Source organism: Drosophila pseudoobscura, chromosome X (genome assembly GCF_009870125.1).
Source record: "Drosophila pseudoobscura strain MV-25-SWS-2005 chromosome X, UCI_Dpse_MV25, whole genome shotgun sequence".
NCBI classification, from domain to species: Eukaryota; Metazoa; Arthropoda; class Insecta; order Diptera; family Drosophilidae; genus Drosophila; species Drosophila pseudoobscura.
The window spans coordinates 41489911-41515441 of record NC_046683.1 but is presented as its reverse complement, the minus strand read 5'-3'; the positions used below and the strand labels follow the sequence as shown (position 1 = coordinate 41515441).

The following is a 25531-nucleotide window of genomic DNA, read 5'->3' as shown; positions in this document are numbered from 1 at the left end:
CTCAAATGGGCTTTGAATTTGCATTTATGCTTTTTACGATTATTGCCATAAATCTTGTCTGACCAAATCCGTGCGAGTGTTCGACAATAAAACGGTTTTTAATTGCCGCACAGCTAAATGCAAGATTTGTGTTTCGATTTTTGGCCATTTATAAATTTATGTGATTCTGCGATCGGATCGGTGACCAGAAGAAGAGATCTGTTGTGATCTGATCTGTGAATCTTAGGGCATTGGCCACACGCCCTCCCACGCTGCATGGATGGCCGTATTTTGCGTAAGGTATGGGTTTAGTCTGGCATACATCTCTTTATTGGTTTTTCGATTTGATAGATGACCCATAAACGCGTTAAATGGATGTTTGACTTGACGTTTGAATAGGCTTTGATTTGAGCCCCCGATGTTTTTGTAATCGCCATTCAAATTTTAATCGAAAATCAGAGAAAGGGACTTATAAAGTTTGCATAGATTATTGAGTGGTCAAGGATATAAAGATCATACACATATAGGAACAATTGTGGATATATAGATAAATAGATGAGAATATCATAGATAAAATGTTCATTAATAGGAAGATCATAGTACAAAGATAGCACAGAAATATAAAGGGCTATGATCTTGATAGACATGTTATGGTATATACATACATACATATACATTCATGTATGTATACTTGTAAAAATACAAGAAATATACATATATGACGATCATATATTAATAATAGATCATTATAGACAGGAGCTCTGGTCGAATGATTAAAGATCAAGGATCTAGATTATCATGTAAAAAAGATAGATGATCAAGAGTACAATATAGATAGATATAAAAGATATAGAACTTTGCAAAAACCATGCGGCTAAGATATAGATTATAATCAAAGATGGAAAACCAGAAAACAAATCACATTAAGTCCTCAACCTGAGTAGAGGGTATTCCATAGTCGGAATGTCGATTAGAGAATTTTTGTTTGTTTTGCATGGTTTTTTGTTATGTGCCGCATGCCGCTAGATGGCGCCAGACCATCAGGAAAACCGCAAAAATCACCGCAAAACTGTTAGAATTCCCCTCCAACATTGTATCTCTCTGTGGCACTCACCTGCTGCTCTGCTGCTTCTGCTTGTTGTTGCTTCTGCTGCTGTTGCTGTGGCTGCTGTGCTGCTTATCAGAGATGTCGACTTCGAGGTGGCGGCTTTCGTAACTTGAGATGGAAACGCGGAGCGAGATGGCGACAAAAGACGCGTGGAAAACAACAATTAAATGCACATTTTTTTCTTTATCTGTGTGTTTGCTTGTGTGGATATGCGATTCGCTTGGCAAATATTTAATCTGTGAATAGTTTAATTTACAGAAAGATCAGGTTGCCCGGGTTTCGGTCTGTGTCTCTGGGCTCTCCTTCGGACAGCGACGGCGGTGGACGTGCGGCTTTGTCAGCGACTTGTGCGCGGTTTTTATCGCATGCAAAGTGTTTGCTTTCCTCTTTCCCTCTCTCTCTCTATCTCTCTCTCTCTCTCTGTCTGTTTGATTGACGATTGATTGATTGCGGTTTGATCCGTTGGTTGTTTATTTTTTTAGGGTTGATTAATTAGAGTTCAAGCAATAAAAACATTAAAAAATATTCACGAAAAATAAAACAGAACGCACAAAAAAAGCACAACAGGGCTTTAATCGATGTCGATGTATCGAAAATTATATCGAAAATCGTTAAGCGAGTACCGTTTGGGTAACGTTCCGTGGGCAGGGGGGGGGCTGAGGCTGAGGGCGGGACTGGTGGCGATGGAGATGCGTTTTTGAACCGTTTGGCACGAGCGGAGGCTCTTGACTGATTGTGGAAGCCCCCGTACTGGCTGCATTTAGGCTCGCTCCCGGCAGAGCGTGGCTGGACGCCAGCAGCGCCGTCGACTGGGACTGGGGCTGAGGCTGGGCTCCCCTTCTAGATATTCCTCTCTCTCTCTTTGGGACTGTCCCCCCTTCTTCAAGATCTGGATGTGGTTCGACTCGCCTGGGCGTCGCTCATGCTGTCAATACTCTGCTGCCTCTGCATATTTTTTACATACCCCTGAAAAGGGTATTTCAATTTTAATCATATGCTTGTGGGGCCCAAAAAATAACAAAAAAAACTTTTCTCTATTTATTTTTGTGAAACATCTCTTTGAAACGCTAAAATTGAGATACAAAAAAATTTTATTTGTAAATGGATTTTGATTTTCAAATGCATTTCTCTGTAGAAGCAGACGTAGAAAGATTTTAGCTATTAAAATTTGAGCTACGAGGGTATCAAAACTTCGGCGCTTTAAAGAGACTTTTCGTGCCGTTTTTATGTGTATGAATTTTGATCCTAAGAGATAAGGAAAGTGGCAAAAGCAGCGGCAGATCTGAGGGATTAGTTGAAAGAGAGCGAGAGAGAGAGCTTATGTTGTGAAAGAGAATAAGAGAGTGGTGGGCCGGAAGGAGTGGCGAATACCAAACAACTTACTAATTCTTGGGGACTCTTCGGAGATGAAAAGCACAAAATCATCTTGATATCGACAGATTTGGATTTTATTTCTACAAATTTTTTTTTAATACAGCAAAGAAATTTTTCTATTTTATCATCAAATATTATTCACTAATTAATTGAATAAATGAATATCTATTTTTTTTCATTGAGAGGCGGGAGAAACAAAGTGAAGGTCAAAGTTGACACACATAGCTTTATAAGCCCTTTGGTTCTCCTTCATAACTTATCTTTGGCTCTCTCTTTATCCAGTAAGTAATGAAAATAGTCATGTGTTTGTCTTCCAGAAAGACATACAAAAAGAGAGTCATAGCAAGAGAGTCCCAGCTTGATCATCCCAAAGATAAGGTGAGTCATTGCCGCTCATCAGTCCTCTTCTTTTTATTTATCTACCAACAAAATATGTACCTATGTACATATCTATGTATGTGAGAATGCTCGTTCTCTGGGCACACCCTAAATTAATACACTTTGGCTAATCCCTTCGGCATGTGACTCTTCCTCAGGTGTGGGCAGGTGCGAGGGAGATAGACGTCGGCGCTCGCATGGCCTTATCGCGAGTGCTTGTCAAAATGGTGTGGACGAGGACGAAGCTGTTGCCGAAAACAACGCGAATTTCGAATGCCACAGGGTCAGTGGGGCATACTGTTTTGGACAGAACCACCTGACAATGATCATCATGATGCTGCTGCACTTGCTCGGGCGCCATTGTGCGTGTCTGTGCATGCGTGTGAGTGTGTTGCGCGTGTGTTGAATGTCAACCAACGTCAGCGATCAGTGTCAATTGCATAAAAATCGGATGAATCGCCTGCAAATTCTAGGAAAACATTGTTGTTTATGCAACTGGCACAAGGAGAGCAGCAGCAGCAGACAACAGACAGCATCAGGAGCAAAACGCACGTCCCACCCAACAAAAATATCTTCAGTTTTGTTAAATTTTAACATTAGGACTGGCATGCCAACATGCTGCAAGCAGCGAAATGTTGCTAATGCAGAACTAACGGGCAGCGCAAGCAACATCTGCTGCCAAAGGGCTGGCTTCACCTTGACTCTGGTCTGGAAATGAGTGAAAGCCATGCCCAAAACCGCACTCATTGTCCACGTTTGGGCACTGTCCTTGCTGCCTGTCCCAGGCTGTGCCTTGGCCTGTGCCTGGGCTGACGTCAGCACGTAGGCAGCAGCTGAAGAGGCGACTGCAACTGCAACGCGCGTCTACAGCATGTTGCCGCCTTAAAAGGTGAGGACAACTCTGCAACTGCCACCGTTTTTTGCCAATATCACGCACGAAAGCTCCAACTTCATCACAGCAAAAAGTGGCATTTACGTTTTGTCTTTTACTAATTTATTTTAAGTGATTCACAAACTGAAACTGAAATCGAAAATGAAAATGGAACCTTGGAAGCCCCGAAAAATGGTCAATCGATTTGATTTGATTTGACTCTGGCGACTGTATGGCAGGAGCTGAGGAGACTACCAAACCGTCAAAGGCAAGAGCTCTAGTGACACTGAGAATTGGATATACAAAATATAGTTTACATATTTTCTATTGCTATTCCGACTTTTCCATAGTGCACGATCCACGTGAATATTACCATCACCCAGAGAAAAAGTCTTTAGAATTGAATAGTTACACTTCCACTTAAAAATATATGCGACCCAGAGTCGAAACTGTAAAAAGAAAGTGTTTTTACTTACATTTTACCATTGATATACAAAAAATAATAATAATTTAAATTAAAAAAATGTGGAAAAATATATTTATTTTCAAGTTTTATATACTAAATATGGGGCGTATTAAAAAGACTTTTTAATTGAGTTAAAGTGAATTCTATTAAATTTCTTAAGCCCCGAATATTTAATTATAATATGGATGTGTTTCTTTTTACCATGCCATTTTCCTCTGATTGCGTTACTAACGCTTAAATAAGACGTAATCAATTTATGAAGTTGTGAGATTTTAAGATATCTCTAAACAATATATGTACATACATATGTATTTATATTAATATGGAAATGCTATTTTGGATTATGGAATAAACAAATCAAACCACGTCTAGAACTAAATCCCGGAATAAGAACTAGAATGAGATGGAACAGATAGCTACTTCCTGAATGTCTAACTCTAATCGTTGTAAAATCATTCTGAATCTTTGCAGATCTTTAGATATACAATTCCACCATGCAAATTGCATTTTGTATTCCCAATTCCCATTTTCTGGGGAAAATTTTGTATCTTCTCGAGGAATCTACATACAAAGTCTCACCAAAGATTCACAAATAAAGCTCTCAAATATCGAACAATGAGCGGGTACGTTGTGAGCCGCGTCAAGGTCCGCGTCTCTACTTTTATATCCGCTACTCAGTCAGTCTATGTACATACATATATGTATACGTGAGCTTATGATTTATGTAATTTAAGAAATATATTTTATTTGTCGTATGGCATCGCTGTTTGCTCTGTTTCGGGAGATTTTTATGTATTCGATTTTATCTGTTTCCATTTTTCTTTCCATCTGTTTCTTTATCTCTATTCTCATACCATCACCAATCATAATCCAGATCGGCAATGTGTTAGATATAGTCATTCTCTATGATTCTGGGTTTTTGGATTTTTTGTATCTTCAAAATTTTGGACTCCACAGATTTTCGTCCGTTGAAGGGGCGGAGCTGAATTTTGAAATGCACTTGTAATAGTATGAGATTCCAGAAGTCTGGATTCAAAATTTGGTTGCTCTTGCTCTTATAGTCTCTGAGAACTTGGCTTTTAACAAGACGGACAGTTGGACATGGCTATATCGACTAGGCTATTGCTGCTGATCAGGAATATATGCATATACTTTATGGGCCCGTCTGAGTGATGCACACATCCAGTTTCACCACAAATTTAATATACCCTTTGAGTATTCGGGTATAATCATGGTAAAGAGTTGAAGTCACAGCAAACTCGGAGAAAGATGACTGGATGAAAGATGCTTTTTAGATTATACAAACAAATATATCATATATGTATGTATGCAAAAAGAATAAAGCCAGAAGGCTGATTGCAGTGATCTTTGTGTATATGTACCTTTATAAGGGATGATGTAAATCATTAGAGCCTGAATTGATCAGGTCAGGGATCCGCTCGCAACAATCCGCGGGACTTGGTATAATCAGAACATCAATATCCTTAGACCATCCCCAGACCAAAGCTCTTGGGTATCTATCCTATAAAAAATGCGCAATAATTTGAACATGAATGAAGTTACTTTATTTGAACTATAAATGTATGCATGGTTTAATAAGTTTAATGGATTTTGTGTTTTTGTTGTTGTGTGGAATATTCGAAGTGAACTCTAAGAACTAATCAGTGCTAATTACAACTTAGTCATATCGTATCGGTATATCATATCATATATGGTGGGTCGGACGAGCTGCCCGCTAGAGCGCTGCCCGTATGATCTCTCTCTCTCTCTCTTTAAACGTTCTGTATCAATACGATGTATGTATGTAAATGTAGGGTCGATGTTCGATGATATCAATATGAAAGCAACAAAAATTCATCAAATGTGTGCAAAAAATTCAAATACAAAAAAATATTATTATTAAATGTATGATAAATGTATATGGTATATATATAGTATATATATAGTGGAATATGCTGATCTGATATTGTAACTTATGATCTCTATATAGGCCTAGGCAGACTCTGAATAATTCAAAATAAAATCACATCTAATTCGCTGAATGGAAGAAATGGAATAATGGCCAAGACGGAAGTCTATCTCTCTCTTACTCCATGTATCTCTCCCGCATCCTCTCTCTCTCTCTCTCTTTCTGAATAAAACTATAGCATTGCATGATCTTAGAAAAATATGGAAAATATATGAATAAATGAATGAAGAGACAGAGAGAGAGAGGTAGGGATGATACGTAGGAGGCAAGAGCCTATGCTATATCAACAATATACATAGTCATCCCCTCCCCCGCCCGATACGAGGGGGATTCTATAATTTTGGCACAGCTTGGGACACCTCTTGATTGCTTGGGGAATGGCCTGGCTGGTTTTGGTTTTTGGGATAGGATAGGATAGGGTTGGGGTTGGGGTTCTCTATTCCTAATACTAATAGGTGTCTTGGTTTAAGATTCTCTTTTACGAACTAAACTATTTGTTAGACTAAATGCTGGCTAATACATAGTATATGTATATGTACGATTAACGAATAGCGCTTAGTGAATACTATGAAATACGAATTGGAAGAGCGCGAAAGGAAGAGTTGTCAAGGTTACAATTGTTGCTGTTGCTGTTACGGCATTGCTGTTGTTGCAGTTGGTTTTAGGGTTCGAGCAGCTCGAACGCTTGGCGGTACATTCTACAATATATCCTATTGAAAAAAATATATTATAGTAACGAGGATTGCACACACACTGAGATTATGTAGTAGGAAGTAACTTAAAAACAAAGTGGAAGAGATGTGGGGGCAGAATGGAGACCGCATCGGTGGGAGGGGGGACATGGTTCGCAGATCGCCTGTGTTTCCATCTGGTTTCAATCTGTCACGCCTAGATGGACCAACTGCTGCATGGTGCGCTGCAGGTAGGTGGGATCCGGGAACATATTAAACTGCGTCTTGTGATCGACACTATTCCAGATGACTACGTCCTCCCGGCCCGTGGTCACCGATCGTCCAATCGAGAAAAGCAGGCGCCGATCGAAGGCGATCTTCAGGAAGCGCAACACCTTGCGACCCAGCGGGCAGTCGGGCAGGTAGCAGATACGCGGAAAGCCCACGGCAAAAAATGCACGACCCGGATGCGGATGCTCGGATGTCTGCAGACCAGAGGCAATGCTGTCAAAGAGAGAGAGAGACGGCTATAGATGGTTACATGGGATCATATATGATTTGATTCTCACTCGTAGACAATCTGTATGGTGTTCTGGCCCTCGTGACCGGGCAGGTTCTTGCTAATGATGCTCCAGGACATGCTGCCGATGGGCTGGTTACCCACCTTTTCACCATAGACGATACCGCACACGGGACACTCAATAAAGAGGTTCTGCACAAGCGAGAGAGAGAGCGTTAGAAATAGAGTCTCCTTATCCTTGTCTATTCCATTCCCATTCCGTACCTTGTTCATGTCGTTCTGCTGGTCAATGATCATGCCATTGAGGCACTGGAGGTGCATCAGATGCTGGCAACGACTCAGCGATATGGCCGGATTCTGGGCGGAGTGCACCAGCTCCTCCATGCACATGGGACAGGGCTGGGCATTGGGCCATAGGGGCGGCTCTACCACCTTCACGAATCGCGATATCATGTCGCTGGCCGGATCCACGCCCACAATCGAACCGGCGATTGATTGCTGCTGGAGTTGAAGCTGGAGCTGCTGCTGCTGCTGTTGTTGTTGCTGTTGCTGTTGCTGCTGGTGCGGATGCAGAGGCAGCGGTGGCGGCACTGGGGCCCGTTCGCCCAGCGATGAAGGCGGCAGCGATGGCACAAACACCTCGTCACTGCCCAGGGAGCAGTCGAGCAGATCATTTACAGATATGGCAAAGTTTCGGCTCCTAAGGCTCTCCTTGCTCTCGTGGCTGAGGTAAGTGGAGACGGTGTCCACGCTCGGGCGTCGCCGGTGCGACTTGACGCTGTTCGTATCCGTGTCGGAGGCACGCGTCCGTGACCGGGATCTATGCGACCCGAGGCGGCTGCTCCGCTGCGACTGCAGCGATCCCTCCGAACAGCGGCTGTGGTGGCTGTTCATCGACGAGGTCACAATGTTCTTGCCGTGCGTGAAATGAGAATTAGAGATGGTGTGGGCGTGGGTGTGGGCATGTGTGTGTGTGTGGGGGTGCCCGTGCGAGTGTGGCATATGGCTGCTGTGGTGAAGAGTGTGCGTGGAGGCCGAGGCCGATGAGGAGGAAGAACTGGCACTGGCTGCCGGCATGCTCGAGTGCTTGGTGCTGCTGCCGAAGATGTTCAGATTGTTGAGTATCTGACGCAGATTGGTCGTGGATATCTCGCTGTGCTTCTTCGGCGGCTTCCTTGGTGCCGTCTGATGATGATGATGATGCTGCTGCTGCTGCTGTTGATGCTGTTGTTGTTGCTGCTGCTGCTGCTGATGATGCATCTGCTGCTGTTGCTGCTGCTGCGCATGATGATGGTGATGGTGGGTTGCAGGCAGCGGATGCTGTTGCCGATTCATGGGCATTCGATGGAGCGACTTGCTCTCCACCAGCTTTGTCAACGTGGTGTAGTTGCTGGCATTGCTGCTGCTCTTCAGCTGGATGGCCTGCTGTGGCGTGAGCTTCACCAGCGGATAGGGAGCTTGCTGGGTGCGCCGTATGCTGCGCATCGGTCCGCTTGGCTGCCGCAGCTGGGTGAGATTACAGAAATTGATGGTGTAGGGGAGCCCGATGTTGGTGCGGCATAGATCTAGCGTTTGTTCGCCCTTAAAAAAGAGAGAATTCGGGAATCTATTGGGAAGCTCAAAAAGAGAGACGGAAAGACTCACCCGCGCCCAGGCATCCTCGATGATGCACTGCACATGCATGTTGTAGGGCCGCCAGTCACTGTTACTGTCCGCACTACCGCCCGACCACTCCCACTTAGTGCCTTTGCCCGCCGGCGAGCTGGGGGCATAGAACATGCGCCGCACCCCAATCGTGAGCAGGCCAGTCTCCGATTCGGCCTCCGACTCCTGGGTCATAGTGCGCACATTCACGTAGTACTGCTCCAGGCTGGGGTCTGCGTCGCTCAGCATCACCCGGGTGAGTTTCTTGGCGTGCGCCCGCTCCAGGTGCTGCGACACGGCCGGCGAGTAAGGCAGCCACTTACCGCCGCGCGACTCGAACTCCCACACGCACACGGCATGGGTGTGATTGACGGGGGGCGGCGCAGGGCCAGTGCCAGGCCCTGCTGGTCCGCCCGCAGCGCTGCTGGCCATCGCGCACACACACACACCGATTGGAGGAGGGATTGAAGGATGCACTCACACCATTGCAACTAATGGTTCCGCGGAGCAATCTCTCTATTTAACTGCGTGGTAATTTTGGTGACTTTTGGCTGACACTGCGCTCTGCTCTGCCACTGACACTGCCACTGCGACTGCGTGCGACTACGAAGATGAGCACAAAATAAACAAAGAAATTAAAAATGGTGGCCTGGCTGGGCTGGTAAGTGCATCGCTAACTGGCGCTGCACTGCGTATGCATAATGGTTTCCGATTGGGAGAACAAATCACTTGATATGGGGCGAAAACTAACTTAATGCACACGGATTAACTGAGTGAGCCACTTAATTAATTAAGCATCTAGCGCAAGCGCAGGAGAGAAATTGTCGAAGAGAAGGTTTATCCGACCCTCAGAAATATACCAAAATATACCGTCTCATTTCAAAAATATACCGTAAATATACTGACGAATTCAAGTTCTATTATACATATTCCTCGTTTTTGATATTCAATCGAATATTACTAGCTAGATAGATCTCTCAACCCTGCCCACATATTTTAATCGAATAAATGAACCTACTTTCTACTTGACTGGTTTCTTTTAAATGCTTGCTTTTATTGGATTTTTAATAAAAAAAAGATTTTAGCGAAAAAGGTCAAACAATAAAACCGTAATCTGAATAAGACTCTTAGCGCTGCCCACTAAGCTCTATCCCATTGATGAATAAATTTATTAGAAGATTGGCTTGTTTTAAGTCCTTTCTTTTATTGTGTTTTGACTAAAACAAGGTTTAAACAAAAAAGTTAAAGAAAAAAATAATGCAAACGTAGGTGAGTATAGAAGAGTATTTCTCACCACAAAATAGAAAGCAAATCAAAAAAAATAAGACCAAGACCGAGCAAACTTGAGCGCCAAATAGAAATAGTTTGAAAATTAAAGAGCGACAAGGATTTAAATGAAATCCATTACAATAAATGATGAACGGTACGATATGAAAGAGCGAAAAATAAAAAAAAAACCGTCGTATGGAAGCTACTAAGCCGTTTGTTCTTAAATATACCTTTAAAAATTAAATTTAATAGATTGATCGCAGGCGAGAAATTGAGCTAATAAATGCCAACGATTAAATACCACACAAAATACCAGACAGATGACAAAACAAAACGATACCATGGTTTTTGGTATTATTGCGATATTAACTGAATCGATGTTTTCGATCTTTAAAAAAATTAAATCGTATATGTAAATTGTAAATATTATATTTTTGAAATACATTTAATTAATTGCTCAAGAACCCACTGATACTTGATGCAAATTCTAGCTTATTCAACATATTTAGGAACCTTTCCTGCCCAGTTTTTTGAACATCTGGGAATACATTAGTAACGTTATGAAAAAGTGTTTTGAAATCTCCATTTTATTAGCCTTATTCTGAAATCAATTGAATAAATAAATTGCAATATTCCAGAAAAATAATATTATCCCATCCGATTTTGCAGTAATAATAAAAGAAAAGAATTTCCGAAGCATAGTTTTCAAGTAAAAATCGAGTTTAAAAGTTCGCGCTGGTTTTGTAATATATCGATTGTCATTATATCGATGTTGACACAGATTTTGTTCAGCTCTATCGCAACGAATAGCAGCTCTGAGCGTGAAAATAGCAACCCTGCAACGGCGCTGTCAAGCAGGCCATTTCCGCCGCTGCCACCATTCCTTTACCTTTTTGATCAGCAGACGTAAAGCTGGTCTTTTTTTGCGGGCCGCAAAATATCTGCTGTTTTCGCAAGCATCTTTCAATAAAACCGAGTGACAATGGTTGTTAAGAAGGTAAATAACGCGAGCAATTCGATGAACGCATTATTTCCATGTTAATACCAGTGCTTTTCAATGCAAAACGTTTTGTGTTTGTGTTATTTTTGTTTTGTTATTATTGTGATGTGAAATCGAAATTAATGAATATCCACTTCTCCCGGAACATTGCAGCCCAGGCCAAAGAAGAAGCCAGTGACCAAGAAGGTGGCTCCGGCTCCTCTGGCAGTCAAGAAACCAGTGGTCAAGAAGGTTGTCAACCAGCTCTTCGAGAAGCGTCCCAAGAACTTCGGCATCGGTAAGTGGACCCACCTGCATTTGCATTTGTGTACGTGTGAACTCCCACTGATGGATACTCTTATTTGCTTGCAGGCCAGAATGTTCAGCCCAAGCGCGACCTGTCCCGTTTCGTGCGTTGGCCTAAATACATTCGCGTCCAGCGCCAGAAGGCTGTGCTGCAGAAGCGTCTGAAGGTGCCCCCACCAATCCACCAGTTCAGCCAGAGCCTGGACAAGACCACCGCGGTCAAGCTATTCAAGCTGCTGGAGAAGTACCGCCCGGAGTCTCCCCTGGCCAAGAAGCAGCGCCTCAAGAAAATCGCCGAGGCTAAGGTCAAGGGCAAGGAGGTGGAGCCCAAGAAGAAGCCCAGCTATCTGTCGGCCGGCACCAACACCGTCACTAAGCTGATTGAGCAGAAGAAAGCCCAGTTGGTTGTGATCGCTCACGATGTTGATCCCCTGGAGGTGAGTGTTTATGCCCGTCAGTCTCCCGCGTCTCCCGTCTCTGACTAAATGATGTAGAACTTTGAATTTCTTCAACTGAAACGCGCCCGCACTCTGTGTGAGAGGCACCCACCATGTGGAAAATTGACAGCTGATTTTGTTATTACCTTAGCCCTTTTGGTCTGAAATGGGTTAAGGCAAGCAAAGACCCAACGGCCACCATACTCCCCTACGAACACGTGCTTTGAGCGACCAAACTAATTTCTGTGTTTTGTTGCATTTCAGCTGGTGCTCTTCTTGCCCGCCTTGTGCCGCAAGATGGGTGTGCCCTACTGCATTGTGAAGGGCAAGGCTCGCCTGGGACGCCTCGTCCGCCGCAAGACCTGCACCACCCTGGCCCTGACCAGCGTTGACAACAACGACAAGGCCAACTTCAGCAAGGTCCTGGAGGCCGTCAAGACCAACTTCAACGAGCGCCACGAGGAGATCCGTCGTCACTGGGGCGGTGGCATCCTCGGCTCGAAGAGTCTTGCCCGCATCGCCAAGCTGGAGCGCGCCAAGGCCCGTGAGCTGGCCCAGAAGCAGGGTTAGAGAACACAGCCTAGCAGCAGCGTACAAGACCTATGCTATAAGGTGGAGACTTTAAGTACACATCAATGATTTGAACGGGCAATGACTATCTGCCTGTCCACTGAGAAACAATAAACTTTTAAGTGTACAATTTTTTTGTTTTTTTTTTTTGTTTGTATGTGCGTGCGAGTGCTTGGACGAGCCAATCTCGGGTTGGCGGTCAATAAATCAACCATAACTTCTATCCTACATGTGAAACGGAAATGTAGCAAATCGAAAGGCGAAACATTTTGTTTCCCAATCGATCTGTACCCTTTCTAGTTCAAATCCGTGAACATTTCATACGATAGCTGTGAAAATAGACGGCATATTGTACTTTCAGCATACAAATTAATGTTTATTGATCGTTGGAATGGATTTGCTCTCAATATCTATCCATAAGATTAATTGCCTAATTATTAAATTTGGGCCATGGAATCTTTTACCTTAGGATGGCCAACAGGCGGACTATTCACAACGCAACTGTTGACCATTAAATACAATTGTGTCATAACAAAATTAGCAATTTGTTATAATTCAATGGAAAAAAACATGTTTTTGTTGGGACAAACAAACCGTTCTGTGCGGTACTGCCACAGCTGGCAGCGCTCTGCCGCTTTGTTGGTCTGGCAGCGCTCTTCAGCTGTTCGGCCATGTCTGGCAACTCTCTGCGTCTATGGTCTTGGTCTGGCACCACTAGCCATAGCGGTAAATACGAAATTAAGTGAATCTTAGTTATATTTTTTAGGGATATATTATTTAAAAAACATTTACGACTAAAGGGAATCATATTTTGGAACGTTCCGTTTTAACAGCCCGCAGCTTGATGCTTTGAATGGCCTCGTGCAGGATGCTGAGGACCATGTCCACGCGTTCCACTGTGGCATTTTCGCCCATGAGGCCAATGCGAAAGACGTGCTCCACAGTGGGGCCCAGGCCACCGCTGATTTCCACGCTATATCTGTTGAAAAGGAAGCCATGGATGAGTTTGGTTAGTATGGCGCAATTATGCTCCCAGAAGATGGATTCTCAACTCACTTGCGCATGGCGTACTCTGCCACCTTCTTCCAGTCGACGCCGAACGGTACCTTGATGGTGTTGACGGTGGGCAGGCGCTCGTCCTCGCGCTGCACAAACATCTCCAGGCCTAGCTCCTCGATGCCCAGTTGCAGGCGACGCGAGCACTCCTGGTGCCGTCGCACCACCGACTTCAGGCCCACGGCACAGAAGTGCGCGAGAGCCTCGCGTAGGCCGTACAGCAGCGTGGTCGAGATGGTGTGATGATAGATCCGCGGCGTGCCGTAGCAGCCCCAGTACTGGCCGATGAGTAGGATATCGAAGTAGTAGACCTTCGGCTTGGTCTTGCGCTGCTTGATGTGGGTGAGGGCACGCTTGCTGAAGGAGATGGGCGTGAGGCCAGCGGGGCCGCCGAGCGACTTCTGCGATCCCGTATAAACCACATCCACCTTCCACTCGTCCATGAGGAACTCGGTGCCGCCCAGCGAGGCCACAGTGTCCACCACAAGGAAGCAGTCGAACTGACGGCACAGCTCGCCGATCTCCCGGATATTCTGCTGAATGATGCCCGTTGACGAGTCGCCCTGGGCCACAAAAAAGATACGTGGCCGGTGTGTCTCGAAGGCGAACTTTATCTCCTCATGGCTTAACGCACGCCCAAAACTGGCCTCCACAAGGCGTACATCAGCGCCATAGCGACGGGCCATGTCAGCGGCGCGATGTCCCCAAACGCCGGTAATGCCCAAAAGGACAACGTCTCCGTCCTCAATCAGATTGCAGAGTGACGCCTCCATGCCGGCGTGGCCAGCACCGCTGATGCACATGGTGGCGTCGTTTAGTGTCTGGAAAATGTACTTGATGCCCTCCTTAACCTCGTCCATAATCTGTGAAAAGAGAAAGACGCCTTGTACTTTGGATGCCAACGGAGCCACAGCTGATATGCCAGTCCAGCCACTGAGGCTTGCAGTCTTTACGAGCTTTCAGCTTGGCCTGCAGCCCGATCTTGTGTTAGATGGCGGTCTCCCTGCCTGCCCCCATCCGGATTGTAGTTCTAGGTGTATGTAGAGAGTAGGGTGCGACGGATTGAGAGATCGTTGCATTCGAGTACATTGCCTGCTTAAGATGGTGATGCTGACTAGGGTAATCTCTGACCCCCGCCCCTACTCATCCATTGTATCTCAATGTTTCATATCAGGCCTGCTGATAAGGTAACTGGAGCAACCTCAAAACGGTGCATAACATTAGTGCAAGACCAGTTCAACACTTGACTTGAATCCTGTTCAAAAAGAGATCACGGTATTGGGATCCGGTACCCACCTGCAGGCACTCTGGATGCATGTGGCCCAGGACCGGATTGCTCATGGCCTCCAGAACGCGATGCGAACAGTTCGAGGGTCCTGGACCCATCAGTGTCTTGCTGGGGACATATAGCGGGCGCTTGAGGACCAGAGGCGGTGGCACTTCCATTTCTCTCTCTCTGTTTTTGCCCTGGAAATCGGGGGTTTACGTAACCAGATCTCTCTGTTTAGGAAACGAACGGCTTATCACAGTTTTCGCGCGTACACACAACCACACACAGAAACACAAAACAGGTGCTGGATTGGATTCGTTCTCTGACAGATCTCAAGTGGCTCTCGCTGAAAGACCGAGATCTAACTGAAACGATTCGGTTGGACAATGGTGGCTTTATACGTGTATGGCTCATCCCGCTGGTGGCTGGCTGGCTGCTGGGCTTATCGATGAACGCACTTGAACATTATAATAAATGATGCGCTCTCTTCCTTATCAGATGGTTGGAGAGGGGGTGCTGGGCTCTGCTGGGAGCAACTACGTCGTTCGCACGAAATCTCCGTGTGATAGCCTTCGAAAGGTTGGACGGAATGGTCTCATTGTGAAATTCGCCGAACCTTGAGTGGTGAGGAGAGGAGAGGGGCGTGGAAAGTGGTGAAGGCCGATGGATGCAGGGTTTTGATGTGGCTTCGGCACCGACCAGAACCATACTGCTCGCCCAACTGATAAGATTCACGGATCGTCTTCTAAGTGCCTGATTTTTCCCACCAATCCAGCAGTGATTGGTGAGCATTATCTTTGGCATTAGTCGGAAATGCATTGACCAGGGGGTCAGTGTCGGCTATTAAGCCTGGTCAGCACAGTTTTCGTATTTCGTTTGTGGTGAAATTAGGTATTTAACAACCGCTGGCGGGGGCACGACTCACGTTAGTTCGTTCTCACAAGATATAAGAAAACGAACCCTTAATTTTTTTGGTTTGTCGGTTTAAAATTGAACAACAGCATATGTGCATACGTACATACATATATTGAAAAATCTACTGCTTAAAATTTTTAATGGTAAATATTAAAATGTAAAATTAGTCAACAAAATAATAATTTATTTAAAATAAATCTTTATTTTCAGAAACGGCCAAAAACCATAACGATTTCCAGGACTATCGCATAATTTATATCAATTCTAAATTTTACACAACGTAGTAAATCATTACATAAAATCGATATGGCAAAAATATGTATTAAAAGCCTGTTGAATGGTTATTTGATACGAATGCTACAAAGCTGCTGCTGCCACGTTTAGACAAGCCTTAAATGATTAATTGTTTATTTAACAGTTTCAAGACATGTCTATCGATATATTGATATCGGATGTCACGGTGCTATCGTCACACTGGATTTGTGTGTTAATATATTAATTCATCAAATATATTATTTTCTTATTATATTTATCCCACAAAAGTATCGATGTTAATATTTCGCTAGTCAAAAAACAAATAACGCGTCTTTCTTGCTTTTTTCCCTTTGTCTAGGATTTAATGTTCCTTGGTATGTTCGATGCCAGTTTCTATGCAAGTTGTATAGCTTTTACGTCCAATTTCCACTCTCCAACGGAAAGACCTCCATCAGACCTTCCAAATATCTGCTGTCTCCAGCGTCATCTTTATGTTATTATGGATGAAATATTACCCATTAAGGGAGCATTGCTTTCGTGTGTGGTAGGTTTCTTCTAAAGTGTTCCTTGTCAGCACCACTGCCTCTGTTCAGTAGAATCCAGTAAACACTTATCACGGCTGTTACTGTAGACACTGGATATGTTGTCGAGTTGTGTCCGGCGGCGGACTGGTTCGAGTGATCGTGTGTGGCGAGCTGGTTGGCCAACCACGATTCAACATTACCTTTATATATCTCACTTATCTGTGCTCTCGATGGAGCACTGTCCCATAACAACAAAAACACAATAACCACAACCTACGCAACGGGCATGGCGTAGTCTTAATATAACGGATCTTTCGCTACACGCTAGGGCTGCAGAGACTATCGATAGAATCGATGGTCTATAAATTTATATAAAATTATGTTAATATATAATATTATATTTATAATATACTACAGTAGATAATCACTGGGCGGGACTGTTCCGTTACGTTACAATATATGTGTAGCCATGTCGTTGCTCGTTGCTGTTTGCAACAGTCGATAGTGCTGTGTCGTGTCGATAACACCTTCTGACTAGGGCTGAATAACCATAACATATTATATATAAATAAATATTCTAACAAACTGGAAACTAAACCTTGCCATTGTTGATGAGCCCAGCAAGAACACAAGGAGCATGGAGCAGGGTGGTGACAAAATATATGACGACTTCTTCAACGGCTTGCGCAGGTGAGTAAGCAATAAGATGGAATCATCTTGGTCCTCAAGTAGCTCTTATCTGGTTTAATGTTAATCTTCAGCAACAATGGCCCACGGAACCTGAGCCAGATTTTCGAGGATGATGTCAAGCCGCTGCAGAACGAGTCCCGCAACATGCGGTACCAACCATCGTCGGTACTGAAGCACCAGCAGCGACAGCAACATAAAATTGAAAACAAAGAAAAACCCAAGTCCGCTCTAAGCCAGAAGTGGAATGTGGAGCCCGGCGTTTGGACCACTGTGATAGCCAAGGTGGCGCACGCGTTCAGTGGCAGCAATAATATGGGGCGCGTGGGCGTGGCACTTTCCCTGCACGGCGATGGAATCGCCAAGCTAATTCTATACAAGACAAAGAGCAATGTGCTAGCCAGCGTGGTGCTAACGGAGGCGACCGCATCTGTGATTGAGCGCGAGTCCTACATACAGTTTTACGCTGATGACAAGCGCTTTTGGAGCCTGCGCTTCGACCTGGACGCGGATGAGCAGGATATTATCAAGGCGTTGCGCAAGTACGATCTGCCATTAACGTGTGACAGTGCCGCTTCCAGCTGCAGCTCGTCCTCGATCTCCGATCAAGACAATAAGCCGGAGGCAAATGTCAAAAAGAAGTCGACAACGCCGCAGCTTCAACTGCAGCCTCCCCAGCCACAGCCTCGGTCCCGTCTTGGTCCGAATGTAAGCAAAACACATCGCCCGTCCGAGGAGCGTCCATTGGCAGACGATGTTTTAATGACACCGGTGCCGCGCGCCATTGGGCTCAGTGGCAGCGGCAACTTGTTGCCGGTACGTCCAAACGAAGAGGAGATTCACGAAAGCCTAATAGTATCCAAGAGGCTGGGGGACTCTGGCAACGAGATGGACAAGAAAATGGACACCATACTGCAGGCGATGCATCTATTGGTAAGCGGCGCTAGCAGCAGTACACAACTGAATGAGAAGCATCAGATCACAATGGTCGCCGGTTCGGAGAACTCGCATGAAAGTGAGGACGAGCTGATCGAGCTGGAGCAGAAGTTACTCAATCTGAAGCGCGAGAATCGCACACTGGTGAAGAGCCTCCGGGCCAAAGAGCAGGCGCTGGAAGAGTTGCGTACGACCAGCAGTGCTCTCGGCGAGCAAAACAAAGAGCTAAAACAGCAGAACACTGCTCTACTGGCGGCCATGGCCAGCAAGGCGTACGAACAGGCCAACAGTACCTCCACTAGCTGCCTCAATTGCGAGCAATCCGCGAGCCTCATATCTGTGCTCAAGCGTCAGGTGGCGGCGTTACAGAGTGCCATGGAGACGACGGCTTGAGCAGATGCCGCTGGTGGTCACAGAAACAGAAATTAGAGAGATCAAGCAATGCTATATTTTCGTATTATGTTTTCCAATGTATTAAGCGTGCTTTTAGGATAACGATTCGTGTATCCTTATCCCCATCAAATAGAATATATTTATATATACACTAAGAGAAAAACACATTTAGGTGGATTTTCCTTGTTTTTTTGATTTGTACAAACTATTTCTTGTATTTGCAGCATCTTGCAGTATCATCAAGTTTCTTCATCGCTTAAACTTAGGGGGTTGTACAAGTCTAGGGTTCAGTGTTTTTTGGGAGCTCGGAATTGGCATTATCCGGCAGTCTACAAAATTGATAACGTTTAGCTTGTCCCCTGATTCGTTCAGGAGGGGGTTATATTCGTTATCATCATTTAGTGTATCTTTAGCGTCGTATAAACAAGGTAGTACTCGTATAAAGGTAGTGATTCTTGTCACTGTGGAAGTGCATCGGTATCGTCTCTTGTCGGACTCTGTCTGTTGTCTGCTTCGACAGCTGACAAAGTAACTTATGGCCTAATGTATAACTCGTCGCGGCTTCGTCATTTGCTTACACCTAGTCGGAAAACAAACTAGATACGGATAGTGCTTTGGGCAGCCACACAGCCACAGCAGCCACAGCACCACAGCTGCTGGCAGGCATTCCTTCGTCAGTTAGTTAATATGTAGTTAGTAGGTGTCGCTGTCGCTGAGGCTGCTCAGGTAGCTGCTTGCAGCTGGTGCGCTCGATCCGCCGGCACGGTGACGCTTGCGCTTCACTTTGGTCTTCTTGCGACGCAGCATGGCCATTTCCTCCGCCTTGCGCTTGTACTTGCCCTGCCGTTTCTTTTTGCGTCCGTATTCGTCCGATTCGCTCGTGCTGGACTCCTCGTTGTCGCTGGAATCCGATTCAGTGTCGCTACTGGATGACTCCGATGTGGATGTGTCCGAGGATGAGGAAGATGAGGTGCTGGAAGAGCGACGGCGCTTCGTCTTCCTGGTACTGCTACTGACACTGCTGCTGTGCTTCTTGGCCAGTTCTCTGTTGCCGCCGCCGCCACCGCTGCTACTGTTTGACTTACTGTTGGTCTTTCCGCCGCCGCCCTCGCTCTTCTTGTGCTTCTTGCTCTTGGTCTTCTTCTTCTTGCGCTTCTTGTGTCGCACTGATTTTTTTTGTTTCGTGTCAGTGGCCTCCACCGCCGCCTTTTTATTCCTCTTCGAGCTACTGCTGCTGCGCTTCTTATCTTCTTTGCGTGCAGCAGTCGTGGTCGTAGTGATTGTTGTTGCTGTTGTCAGCGGCGGCGGCGGTGCAGCTGATGCCTCGACGCCGCCTTTCAGCTCCTTGGCCCTCAGCTCAGTCAGCGGCGTCAAGTAGTCCAATTCCGAGTCAGAGCTGGTGCTCTCCACATCGAGCAGTATCTCTTTGTTGGGGTCCACCTGAATGGAGAGCGAGGCGGCTTGTAAATGTGAGGGGGTCAACGTCAACGCTGCCAAACATGCGGCTTTTGCTTACCTTGAGAAAATTCCGGCATTGGTAAGTCAGGTGACCTGCGTAGCCGCATTTTTTGCAGGCCGCTCGCAAGGTGTCCTTGTTAGCGTTGGCCAGAGGAAAGTTCATGTTGTTTTCTGCTCGACTGCGCGCTACCGACAGTCCCTTTTTGCGTATTTTTTCGCCTTTTTGTTAGCGAACCATTTATTTTGCCCTCAAACTGAAATTGAAGATGAGGTATGTCGATATCAATCAAACGATATCGATTTGCGGTCAGTTGTTTGCATGCCTGCAGGCGCGGTATATCGCTATCTGCCTGCCTGTCAGGATTGACCATCTCTAGTGGGCAATCCACCTTGCACTGGTAAGATATGATAATCATGGTATTAAGCCTGGAAAAATTAATTACTTTGTTTTGTAAGGCTTAAAATGTTGTATTGTTAATACTGCCTCTAACCAATAACAATTGAATGTTGCCCAACCACGGCACATTGATAGCAGCTTAATTTAGCTCAGAGTGTGTGACGTCATCAAGATTGACTCTACTTGGTTGCGCCACCTTCAGACGGTCAGCGCTCTCCGTTGTGCTGGCAAAGACGGTGAAAGTGGGCTTATCGATAGTTTCGCAGCTCTAGTTCTTGTAAAATTAAAATGCTGTAATTTACGGAATTTTTTTTGCACAGAATAACTGTAGTTGCCTCATCACGTAGCACGGCGCGTGGCAAATCGAAGTATCAGCTGTCCCCTCCCCCCGGTTTCAGGCAGGTTCAGGCCCCACGAGCGCGCTACACCATCCCCCACGACGCTTTCACCATTTTCGCACGCCCACACAAAGCACACAGAACGTAAAGTAGAGTACGTGCGTACATAGGTCGAGTGGAAAGAATCGGAGCAGCAGCGCAGTCAGCAAGATGCAACAGAACGCGGCCAGCAACCCGTTTTCGATGGCCACCTACGTGGACCGGCCGCAGATGGGGCTGGATGTGGAATTCGGCGCCGATCCGGCCAGCGGGGCAGCCTTCTTCCAGACCGATGGCCGCAAGCACGATGACCTGAAACAGATGCTAGACAGCAACAAGGACGGCCTCAAGCTGGAGGCCATGAAGCGTATCATTGGCATGATTGCGCGTGGTCGCGACGCCAGCGACCTCTTTCCGGCCGTCGTCAAGAACGTCGTCTCGAAAAACATCGAAGTGAAGAAGCTCGTCTACGTCTACCTGGTGCGCTATGCCGAGGAGCAGCAGGACCTTGCCCTGCTCTCCATCTCCACTTTCCAGCGTGCCCTTAAAGACCCCAATCAGCTGATCAGAGCCTCGGCCCTGCGAGTGCTCTCCTCCATTCGGGTCAGCATGATAGTGCCGATTGTGATGCTGGCCATACGCGACAGCGCCGCCGATCTGAGTCCGTATGTCCGCAAAACAGCTGCCCATGCCATACCAAAACTCTACTCCCTGGATGCCGATCAAAAGGACGAGCTGGTCATGGTGATCGAGAAGCTGCTCTCGGACCGCACCACGCTGGTGGTGGGGTCAGCGGTGATGGCCTTCGACGAGGTAAGCACAAGCTTCCCCAGTTCCTGCGTTACAGAGTAACGATGATTCTTCATCCGATTTCAGGTCTGTCCGGAACGCGTAGATCTCATACACAAGAACTATCGCAAGCTCTGCAATCTTCTGGTGGACGTGGACGAGTGGGGTCAGGTGATAATCATCAATATGCTCACCCGCTATGCCCGCACACAGTTCGTCGATCCTAATGCCGATGAGGAGCTGCTCGACGGGGCCAGCGAGGCGCCACACAATGAGAGATTCTACGACGAGTCATCCAACAACTCCAACTCTTCCAACAGCGATGAAGCCTCCAGTGATGACGAGAAGACCAAATCGCGCCCTGCAAACAGCAGCAGCAACAACGGAGGAACTCCCAGCTCCCCGAGCAGCAGCTATCACATCGATGTGGACCATCGCCTGCTGCTGCGCCAAACGAAGCCGCTGCTTCAATCGCGCAATGCCTCTGTGGTGATGGCCGTGGCTCAGCTCTACCATCACGTGGCCCCCCGCAACGAGGTGCAGTTGATAGCCAAGGCACTCATTCGTCTGCTGCGCTCCCACAAGGAGGTGCAGAGCGTGGTACTCAACTGCATCGCCTCGATGTCCACCAAGCGCAAGGCAATCTTTGAGCCCCATTTGAAGTCGTTCTTTGTGCGCACCAGCGATCCCACGCACCTCAAGCTCCTTAAGCTGGATATACTGACCAATCTGGCGTCGGCGTCCAGCATCTCCCTGATCCTACGCGAATTCCAGACGTACATCTCTAGCAGCGACCGCTCCTTTGTGGCTGCCACCATACAGGCCATCGGCCGTTGTGCGGCTAGCATTAAGGAGGTAACCGAGACCTGTCTCAGCGGCCTGGTGCATCTGCTATCCAATCACGATGGTGAGTACACAGCACAGCACATCACAGATCAGAGCTAATCTCTAATCAAATAACATCCCCCTTTGCAGAGCATGTGGTTGCCGAGAGTGTGGTGGTAATCAAGCGACTGCTGCAGACAAAGGCCGCCGAACACTTTGAGATTATCACACAAATGGCCAAGCTGATCGATTACATCAATGTGCCTGCGGCAAGGGCCGCCATCATTTGGCTGATTGGCGAATACAACGAAAAGGTACCGCTGATTGCGCCTGATGTGCTGCGCAAGATGGCCAAGTCGTTTGTGGACGAGCAGGATGTGGTCAAGCTGCAGGTGTTAAATCTGGGCGTGAAGCTCTATCTGACCAATCCGCAGCAGACGTCGCTGCTGTGCCAGTACGTCTTTACGCTGGCCCGCTACGATAACAACTACGATGTGCGCGATCGGGCCCGTTTCCTGCGACAGTTCATCTTCCCGGCCAACGGCGCCAGCACCGTTCTCACGCAGAGCGCCCGCCAGGTGTTTCTGGCCAGCAAGCCGGCCCCCGTGCCGGAGAGCAAGTACCGTGACACCAACAACTTTCAGCTGGGCTCGCTCTCACACTATCTGAATATGCCGGCCACTGGATACAAGGAGCTGCCTACCTTCCCTGCCCTGGCGCCCGACTCGAGTGTGCGCAACATCCCTGGCTTTGTGCAGGAGAAGCTGCCCAACGAGAGTTCCCCGCTTTCGCACTCCAAGTCCGCCTCGGGCGGTAGCTCTCAGGGCGGCAGCAAAGAACCGCGCGAGAAGGGCTTCCTTTCCGAGTCGGAGGACAAGTCCTCGGCATATTCCGAGTCCAGTAGCGGTAGCGGCACTAGTGACAGTGCCTCCAACAGCGAGGAAAGCGAAAGCAGCGACGAGGAACAGCAGCAGAAGCCTAAGCCGAAGCCGAAACTGGTCAACAGTGAGCCCAAAAAGACGGCAGCCGTGGAAAAGGAGTCGACAATGCTGATCGATGCAGGCAACAATGAAGTGGACCCCATTACCACGACGACCAGCAACAACATGAATATTAACAACAGAAGTGCTGCTGGCGATTCAGGAACCTCGGACAGCGGGGAATCCTCATCGTACAGCGGCAGCAGCAGCGGCAGCGATACGGGCAGCGAAAATGAACAGGAAGAGCCCAAGAAGGAGGAGAAGCAGCAGCAGGAGCAGCAACCATCGAAGGCGACTCTAGAGACAACAACAGCTGCCAAGCAGCAAAAAAGCAATCTGGATTTGTTACTCGATCTGGATGACATTCCGCCCATTGGTCCCGTGATGACGCCCTCGCTGGGTGGCTTCCTGACGCCGGGTAATCATATCAAAGCAAAATGTATCAAATTGAACTAGGTTCCTAATTGATTCGCATTCTCCCTTATAGGTACCCCCTTGATCGGCGGCCAGGCTGCCCCTTTGCAGCCGCAGCATGCCCGTAATCGGATCGAGTTGGTCGGACCGTCGCACATCGAGTTCAAGAACAAGGAGCTACTCAACAAGGTGAGCGGCCATGGTCTGCAGTTGGCCTACCGCTTTACGCGTGCCCCCCACCTGTACTCCTCGAGCATGTGCTCCATTGAGTTGCAGTTCCACAATCGCGGCGAGAAGGAGATTGCCAGCATCCGCCTGGGCCAGCAGACGCTGCCAGCGGGTATGCAGCTTAACGAATTTAATCCCGTGACGATGCTGCAGCCGCAGCAAATGGCCAGTGGCATCCTGGGTGTGGACTTCAATGATTCCACCCATGCCATTGACTTGGAGCTGCTGTCCAGCGCTGGCAGCTCGCGGGTTCAGCTGAAGCCGCCGGTGGGAGAACTGGTGAGGGCCGTCCAGATTGGGGAGAGCTGCCATCGCGAGGAGCGCGCCAAGCTGCGTGGCATGAACGAGCATCAGTGCGAGCTGCGCGGCATGCAGCGGGAGATGGTCGATGTGGCAGCGCTGAAGCAAAAAGTCTTCGAGTGCATCAATGTGGCCCACACGCACAGCTCGCCCACCGCCCAAGTGCACTGCTTTGCGGGCCAGACGCTCAGCTCGAAGAGCCTCGTCCTGCTCACCCTCCAATGGCAGACCGACGAGGCCCTCACACTGCTGGTCAACTGCGAGAAGATGGTCATCGGCTCCATGGTGCTCAACGAGCTGCGAAACGCGCTCCAGCTTAGCTTTGCCATGTGAGCAGCAGCGTCCAGCACTAGAATGAGCGAGACGGCGATAAGAAAGCGCGCCCAGAAGGGCAATCGAGAACAAATGATGAAAGCCTCTCACAACGTAAATCTAAGCATTCAAATACACATAAATCATGACGATGATTCTATTGCTTTTACTATTCCTATATACAAAACAAAAAAACAAAAACATGCAACAACAGCAAGTTCCATACTCCTCCAATTGCTGCCCCAGGTACCAGCTCCTCTTCCCTAGATAGATATGCGAGTGTGTGTACTATTTTGCTGTATGATTCTGTATATGTATGTATGTATGTCGCATGTGTCTCTGCACTATATATATTTGTACTATATACACGTGTATATACATATATGGTTATATCCGTATATGGGATACACTTTTACTTGGATAGTACTATCGTACCCGTACTCGTAACTCGTGTTTGATGTTGTAAATCTGTTGCCTTCGTGCTCTATGCGGCCTTCTTCAAAACGTAGCAAAGACAAACGAATATCGAATCTATATATATATTATTCATACTATTATTATATACAGCGCAAAAACTGAATGATATGAAAAGAAATGAAAAACGTAATGAAAGAGTAATAAAAAATATACCAAATGTTAACGCATTCATCTGTCTGAGAAACAAAACATATGTACATATGTACATACATACATATGTATGTGCAAACAAGTAATGTGATCGGATTAAGTAAATTCCCTGCCATGGTCTGGGAGTGTGAGTATGGCCCCATCACAAAAGAGTATTGTATCAAGAAAGTTATTATTTTCTAGGCCAGCGGTGGGCAGTCTTGCCGCTTTGGCTGCAGTCCAACAACAGAAATACCTTTATTAGTGA

The 25531-nt window shown here is 46.8% G+C and overlaps 7 protein-coding genes and 1 long non-coding RNA gene across 22 annotated transcripts in view; 3 read left to right on the top strand and 5 right to left on the bottom strand.

The window, feature by feature from the left end:
- LOC6902031 (serine/arginine repetitive matrix protein 2) overlaps nt 1-1825 on the bottom strand; it is a 44878-nt gene extending 43053 nt beyond the window's left edge. For 4 of the 14 annotated variants that reach the window (XM_033382013.1, XM_033382014.1, XM_033382015.1 and 1 more), the window contains exon 1: nt 1094-1815. The gene's annotated coding sequence lies outside the window, so the exon portion shown is untranslated. Of the gene's footprint in view, nt 1-1093 lie in introns of all 14 variants that reach the window. The other 10 variants (XM_033382007.1, XM_002133529.4, XM_033382017.1 and 7 more) reach the window with 7 other exon arrangements.
- Nucleotides 1826-5718: 3893 nt separating this feature from the next.
- dx (deltex E3 ubiquitin ligase) lies at nt 5719-9864 on the bottom strand. Its single transcript, XM_015185602.2, has 5 exons — nt 9732-9864; nt 8981-9583; nt 7601-8917; nt 7386-7528; nt 5719-7320 (listed from the first exon to the last, which is right to left on the bottom strand). Exons 2-5 carry the CDS (start codon nt 9410-9412, stop codon nt 7020-7022), a joined length of 2193 nt encoding a protein of 730 aa, XP_015041088.1. The 5' UTR covers nt 9413-9583; nt 9732-9864; the 3' UTR covers nt 5719-7019.
- Nucleotides 9865-11091: 1227 nt separating this feature from the next.
- Nucleotides 11092-12764, top strand: RpL7A (ribosomal protein L7A). The gene is made up of 4 exons (XM_001355353.4): nt 11092-11246; nt 11403-11526; nt 11601-11971; nt 12236-12764. Exons 1-4 carry the CDS (start codon nt 11232-11234, stop codon nt 12539-12541), a joined length of 816 nt encoding a protein of 271 aa, XP_001355389.3. The 5' UTR covers nt 11092-11231; the 3' UTR covers nt 12542-12764.
- Nucleotides 12765-13288: 524 nt separating this feature from the next.
- On the bottom strand, nt 13289-15234 carry Agxt (Alanine-glyoxylate aminotransferase). Its single transcript, XM_001355354.4, has 3 exons — nt 14894-15234; nt 13598-14460; nt 13289-13520 (listed from the first exon to the last, which is right to left on the bottom strand). The coding sequence occupies exons 1-3, from the start codon at nt 15041-15043 to the stop codon at nt 13346-13348; spliced, it is 1188 nt and encodes a 395-aa protein (XP_001355390.1). The 5' UTR covers nt 15044-15234; the 3' UTR covers nt 13289-13345.
- A 730-nt stretch (nt 15235-15964) lies between these two features.
- Nucleotides 15965-16911, bottom strand: LOC26532953 (uncharacterized). The gene is made up of 2 exons (XR_001452587.2): nt 16762-16911; nt 15965-16622 (listed from the first exon to the last, which is right to left on the bottom strand). It is a non-coding gene; the product is annotated as an uncharacterized lncRNA (long non-coding RNA).
- Nucleotides 16912-17050: 139 nt separating this feature from the next.
- On the top strand, nt 17051-18742 carry LOC4815509 (uncharacterized). 2 transcript variants are annotated; one of them, XM_015185603.2, is made up of 2 exons: nt 17051-17251; nt 17294-18742. In XM_015185603.2, the coding sequence occupies exon 2, from the start codon at nt 17309-17311 to the stop codon at nt 18575-18577; it is 1269 nt and encodes a 422-aa protein (XP_015041089.2). In that variant the 5' UTR covers nt 17051-17251; nt 17294-17308; the 3' UTR covers nt 18578-18742. The 2 variants fall into 2 exon arrangements, with proteins under 2 accessions (XP_015041089.2, XP_001355391.3); XM_001355355.4 differs by having other exon boundaries at nt 17055-17251; nt 17323-18742.
- Nucleotides 18743-18754: 12 nt separating this feature from the next.
- LOC4816091 (protein SREK1IP1) lies at nt 18755-20359 on the bottom strand. Its single transcript, XM_001355356.4, has 2 exons — nt 20094-20359; nt 18755-20017 (listed from the first exon to the last, which is right to left on the bottom strand). The coding sequence occupies exons 1-2, from the start codon at nt 20196-20198 to the stop codon at nt 19271-19273; spliced, it is 852 nt and encodes a 283-aa protein (XP_001355392.2). The 5' UTR covers nt 20199-20359; the 3' UTR covers nt 18755-19270.
- Nucleotides 20360-20608: 249 nt separating this feature from the next.
- rb (adaptor related protein complex 3 subunit ruby) lies at nt 20609-25291 on the top strand. Its single transcript, XM_001355357.4, has 4 exons — nt 20609-21622; nt 21686-22505; nt 22574-23821; nt 23891-25291. Exons 1-4 carry the CDS (start codon nt 20981-20983, stop codon nt 24676-24678), a joined length of 3498 nt encoding a protein of 1165 aa, XP_001355393.3. The 5' UTR covers nt 20609-20980; the 3' UTR covers nt 24679-25291.
- The last annotated feature ends 240 nt before the right edge of the window (nt 25292-25531 follow it).